At 44.8% G+C, this 6,490-nt stretch overlaps 1 protein-coding gene across 1 annotated transcript; it reads left to right on the plus strand.

The window, feature by feature from the left end:
* The first annotated feature begins 4,581 nt into the window (after positions 1-4,581).
* On the plus strand, positions 4,582-6,121 carry LOC124651469 (flavonol 3-O-glucosyltransferase UGT89B1-like). Its single transcript, XM_047190563.1, has one exon. The coding sequence runs from the start codon at positions 4,658-4,660 to the stop codon at positions 6,041-6,043; it is 1,386 nt and encodes a 461-aa protein (XP_047046519.1). The 5' UTR covers positions 4,582-4,657; the 3' UTR covers positions 6,044-6,121.
* Positions 6,122-6,490: the final 369 nt, after the last annotated feature.

Genomic DNA, 6,490 nt, shown 5'->3' on the forward strand with positions numbered 1-6,490 from the left:
AGCATAAGAACTGTCATATATAGTTTTTCTCATAAGCTCTAAACAAAGGCAATGAGCAACAAAAGCACATATGCTGATTCCAAATTTAGCTTAGTAATATAGCTGGTTGCAAGATAATATATATGGTGTTTTTCAATAATTCAGGTGCAAACCTTTTATGTGCTAGGAATTATAGTAGCTAGCAATAAGCCAGATGTTCTTGCGATCTTACCTTAGTTGTATTTCATATCAGATGCAACCATCAGGTTTATCTTGGCTCTACAATGCTTAATTAAGTGGCTCAGGTTCTCATGATTATTGGGCCTTCTACGGGATCATGTTGCCATTTCATTGAGGTACCTGGCCGCCCGTATCAGCTTCTCAACCGCAAGCACAAAGTCTCTCTTATGAATCTGATGGGCTCATTTTTGTTGTACGACCTGCTCAATTCTTTATTTCAGTTCATATCGGGTTATTCTGCAGTGCCAGGTTTCTTGTAACTACTCTTGGTTGGGTGCTAAAGTACTACATAAGTCTAAGTATAAGAATTATTTTACGAAGTCTATGTAATGCGTTATATATACCTCCATTTATATAAGATTATTCATTTGTTTCTCTTGAAACAAAGAGCGATGAGGGGTGGTGTACACTTCCATCTGTTATGTTACTTGAATAGGATTTATACAATTTATTTGTGCATTTCATAAAATCACACTTTGTTGGAGTTCATATAAATATGCTTATTTATTATACAATATAAAGATGGGTTAACCTATCATTGTTACGGTAACTTGGTTTGGTACTTGTTCTTTTTACCGGGAAATAGAAAAAATGTTGGTGGAATAGTATATGGAGCATGTAAGATATAGATAGTTTTGGAGCATTACTATTTAAAAACTATCTGATATATTGTTTTGCGCCTTAATTTGGTTTCCTTATTTTGGATACATGTACAACCAAAGGGGTCAGTAGCTACATGCAGGAAATGCCAACATTTTGCATCATGTTCTATTTCTCAAATAAAGATAAAAAATACAGTGGTTATGTAGTTGGACATGCTATCTGATTGCATGATCCTTCTAGAGCAGCTCCCTTTCCTAGCCCCTGATCAGCGTATATGCTAGATCTGTTTTTATTATTGGCATACTGCTATATGCATAATTCCTTTTGGTTAGAGAATATTACCAAATGATATGTATTTTCACAGGTTCAGAATTATATAGGGCCAGGTTTTTCCTTCCCTCCATGATTCAGGTTTGAGAAAATGGTTTATTTCAGTCCACCTAAAGGAACAAAGTTTGCGTGTTCTATCTGATCTAATGGTAAGAACTTATGGCATGATTTTTCCCCTTTGCTTCTCTTGATTTGCTCCATTTCTTACAATCTGCGCTGCCCTAGGTTCATTGTTTCTTCTTACAAAATCTGAGGCCTCACTCAAGGCTCAAGGAGGTTGAGGCACCGGCAATGCCCTCACCGGAGCTACTCGTGTGGGGTCTGAACCCAACAATGGCATACAAGTAAGGTACCAAACTGCCACTATAGCTCATGTTACAACCTTCTACTTTGTGCCTACACTTAGTGCTATCTAACTCTATTTTTCAGATTACTGGTAACTATTTCTCTCTCAACAATTGGTTGTTTGTCCTAAGAAAATCGATGCAGACTGTATGCTCTGTATCCATGTTGACCTGATGGTTCTCAAATTTAACTTTTGTTGCAATTAGTCTTCATCTGCATCCATGAGTTTAATTTTGAGCTTTTTGTACAATTACATGTTTTAAATCAGTAGAGAAATCTGTGGTGAATATATGACTTATAATGTCCATTGCATGTACTTGTACCATTACAAGATGTATATTCATGTTGTCGGCATATGACAACAGAGTTCCCGTGAGCGGCTAGGCCTTATTGGAGTTTAATCATGTTAGTATACATGTAAACATGATAAATGAGATATAAATGGAGTTCTAAAATTAATTTTAGGTGAAAAATATGCTCCATAGTTCAAGGTTCATCACTTAAAATCAATAGTTATTGTCCTACAATGTTCCTATCTGACCTTTGGTTTGGGTATACATGGTAGAGACTCTAGAAGTGGTGGTTTAGTTTTGGCTGGCTTGGCAGCACAACATAACTCTTCCAATGAACCAATTTGGCCTCTGCTGTTAACTTATTATCTAAGTGTGTTTACATTGTAGATTTTTATTTGCTTACTATGAATTATACATCATTACTAATTCTTATAATCAAATAAATATTTTCTTTCAGCTAAGATGTTTATGTATTTCTTGAATGTTGCATGATATTGTGTTCATCTGTCTAGCATCCCTTTGGGTTTCCTCATGGACCGAGGTAGTTCTCATCACATCATGAAATGACCCATTCTATCTTCATTTCCGGTTGCGCAACATGTGTATGATGAAAATTTCAAATGTTATTGTTCTTATAAGTCTGTGAGTGATGGAGTTGGCGGCGTAGGAGCTGGGCTGGTAGCCATGTCTCCCAAGCCACCTCTCCCTGCTATATTATTTGCTTGACCTTGCCGCCTCCATCCCCTGCTCCATCACGGGGAGTTCGTGCCACTGCTGCTTCTTCGCTATGCCCCTGCCTTTCTCACCCATGCGGAGGTCGCCTCACCACTGCTTTTTTGGTATGGCCCTGTCCTGCTCTCCCTCCCTGATATAACGATGGTTTAAGTGATGGGCGTATGGTGCTCTTGAAGGGGATGTATACGGTGTTTTGATCCGTAGGATGCGCTAACCAGGAAATAATCTATGTCCCTGCACTTTACATAGGCAACTTAATTAAGCAAGAACTTTCCTAACTTTCCTGATCCATATTATCTGGTTAGATAACAGATCCGATCTGTTATGTTGGTGGAAATGATGGTGGCTAAATTGAGCTGCCCTTCTTCGATAGCATGGTTAAGGATATTATTAGTAAGCCACTATCATTTTCGTTACGCCTGCAATTTCCGTGCATCAGTCAAAATAGAGATTGCTGCTCCTTTTCCTTGACGGCCAAATTGTTGCTCTTTATTTGATAGGGAGCCTAAAAAAATAACTTATCATTTGTTGCTGTGGTTATAAATCCTATAGCTACATTGCAGGTATGATAACCAGGATGGGAATACTATATATATAGGAGGTATTTTCCCTCCCAATGTTTGACTTTTCTTATATATCATTGCAGCTATGGGATCATTTGATCTTTTTGTTGCCAGTGTTTTCAAGGTTTGCATGCAAGTGTTGACTGACATTGGCAGAGTAAAATTAGTTGTAACTAATATGAGGCGCATTGTCAGAATTTATCCTCAACCTTGATCAATTTTCTTATATGGTCTTTTCTTTTGTGTATACATGCAACATTCTTGTTTCTTTACCCCATATGTTTAAGACTTGCTTATTTTGGTCAAACAGCTTATTTCAACACTCCAACCTACTTTCAAAAATCATGGTACTTAAGTTGATAGCACCCCATGTGAGAAGTACAAAGCCCAAAATATCTAACCATTTCGTTTGACTTATGCAGGTCACCACCTGCTACATCCATTTATCTTTGTTTATGCTTGCTGAGTAGAAATTCTCAGTCTCAACAACCATTCTCATGGATTGTGTGAAGCAAAACTAAAGTAGGAAGAATTTTAGAACAATAGAGAAAGGACTAATAATGAAAACGGTCAGCAAGGTAGCATATTGTTTCTTTCATTCAAATGGAGGAAGATTTAGTAGCTTCATTGCAAAAAGTTAGTTAAATAGAATATGTTAGGTTAGTAAGGCTTCATACGTCCTTAATGTCATTGTCTTGAAATCCCTTAAATGAGGTAGCACTTGAAAGTTCAATGTATGATTCAGGAAACGATAACGAATAACATGCCATACCAGCGGCCCGGCCCTGTGTATTAAAAAGCAATGTTTTTCTTTTCTTCAAACTTATCTTGCTATCCCACTGCTACCTGTAGTATATCATCCTACATTCTTTAACTGCTTAATTATCATCAATTTATATCAAAGCTTAACATAGCGTTGTAGTGGTGTGAAAGGCGGGGTCATGCTGTAGGAAGCCAATATATTATCATTTTTCCACCTGATTTTTATCGATGTTATATAAAATATAAATTGTTGTGAATTTCACGGGATCGTGCGCTAAGGCGCATAACAAAATCTACGGATACTATACACCCGCTCCTCCCCAGTGACGAGACGCACCTGCTGGCCGCCAGCCCAGTTTCCCCTCTCCCTTGCTATCAAGCTGCCTAGCAAACTCCTGTCTATCTATCTATGATTACTGTTATCTCATAACCATGTCTTTACACCTATGAGTAATATATTTTTTTACTTGACACTTATAATTTGTAGTGTGTTTAATCCATGATATAGAAAATGAAACGGATTATTATTCACTCTTTATTTGATGCTCGCTTATCCTCGATGTTTACAAATGTATACGAAATAAATATTAATATAAATTTTACGGGGTCGTGCGCCAAGGCGCACATCTAAATCTAGTTAGTTTTCAAGGTGGCTGTCAGCATCCAGTTCTCCAGGATTCCCTTCCAGCTCCGGTGGCCAGTACCACCTCTCGCGCTCGCGCAGTCACAGCTCACTCATCAATTCCCTTCCAGGATTCTCTCTCTCTCTCGCCTCCGCTCTCCACAGACGAACTCGATTTCTCGGCCATGTCTTCCGCCGACGTGTCCTCCCGGCGCCCACATGTTCTCGTCATCGCCTTCCCGTCGCAAGGCCACCTCCTGCCACTCCTCGACTTCGCCCATCTCCTCTCCACGCGCCACCGCGTCCACATCACCGTCGCCGCCACCCCGTCCAGCCTCCCGCTCCTCTCCGCCTTCCTCGCGTCCACCCCTCTCGCCGCCGCCCTCCCGATGCCGCTCCCTGACCCTTCTGCTCCCGAGCAGGCCGGCCAACTCGCCCCGGGCACCCACCACGCCCTCCTCGCCGTCCCCCTCTCCACCCTCCGTGGCCCGCTCGTCTCCTGGGCCCGGGCGCAGCGACACCCGCCTACAGCCGTTCTCTCCGATTTCTTTCTCGGATCGGCGCAGCTCATCGCCGACGACCTTCGAGTTCCGCGGGTCGTGTTCTACAGCAGCGGCGCGTTCGCCACGGCGGTGGCAGAACCCCTGTGGAGCGGCTCGCTGCCGCTAGATCCGAACAGTTCGGTTGTTCTGGGCGATCTCCCGGGTTCCCCGTCTATCCCCTACGCACACGTGCCGTCGATGTTGAAGGCCTACGTCCCCGGCGACCCGGACTGGGAGCTCGCACGGGAAGGGTTCCTGCTCAACTCCAGAGCTTGGGGCGCCGTGCTGAATACCTTCGCTGCGATGGAGGGCGACTTCTTGGAGCACCTGAAGCGGCGCTTCGGGCACGGCCGCGTGTGGGCGGTAGGCCCGGTTTCTGCCTCCGGTTGCCGCGCACGGGAGAGGCCGGCGGCGGAAACAGAGGAGCTGTTCTCTTGGCTCGCCGCTTGCCCCGCGCGTTCTGTGCTCTATGTCTGCTTCGGGAGCATGTACAAGCCGCCGCCGGCTCAGGCGGCGGCGCTGGGCGCAGCGTTGGAGGCGAGCGGCGTGCGGTTCATCTGGGCGGTGAGCGCGGACGTCGCCGTGCTGCCGGAGGGGCTGGAGGAGAGGGCTCGGGACAGAGGACGCGTCGTGCGTGGCTGGGCACCGCAGATGGAGATCCTGCGGCATGCCGCGGTGGGGGCGTTCGTGACGCACTGCGGCTGGAACTCGACGCTGGAGGGCGTCGCGGCGGGGGTGACGCTGGTCACGTGGCCGATGAAGGCAGACCAGTTCATCGACGCGCGTCTCGTCGTTGATGTGCATGGCGCCGCCGTGCGTGCTGCGGAAGGCGAGAGCGCTGTGCCTGATCCGACCACGCTCGCGCGGGTGTTCGAGGACGCTGTGGACGGAGCGGAATTGGCTGGGGTGAGGGCCAAGGCTGTCGCCCTCGCCGTGGCTGCCGCGGAGGCGGTGGAGGAAGGCGGCAGTTCCTGGCTGGACTTGGAGAGGATGGTGAGGGAGCTGGAAGCCGTCGCGGCGGCGGCATAGGAGAACCGGCAGAGCCGCCGCGGCATATAATAGCCCTGTCTACATGCGCCGTATTTGGGTATTGTGATTGCGTCATGCATTTCATTGGTGCGTGTGGGTTTACATACTACAGTAGTACCAGTTATCAGTTTATCACTAACCAACACTACAACACTTTTGGTTCAAAAAAAAAAAACACTACAACACTTTTTTTTTTTGAAATTGAACACTACAACACTTGAGAATGCTCAAATCGTTGATGCAAATACGCAATCTCTACGCCCACTCTCGACATCGTGTTACCTTATATGAATTGTATTCCATATATGAATCGATATAAAAGAGGAGAAGCAATAAAAAATGCTAATTATAGGGCTCAGTAGATTTCAGATCCGTTCAATTTTCGGTCTGCTTTACGATTCGTGCTGGTGTGGTTTTATTGTTTTCGGGGTGGTTATCATTTGTCGT

Source organism: Lolium rigidum, chromosome 1 (assembly GCF_022539505.1).
Source record: "Lolium rigidum isolate FL_2022 chromosome 1, APGP_CSIRO_Lrig_0.1, whole genome shotgun sequence".
NCBI classification, from domain to species: Eukaryota; Viridiplantae; Streptophyta; class Magnoliopsida; order Poales; family Poaceae; genus Lolium; species Lolium rigidum.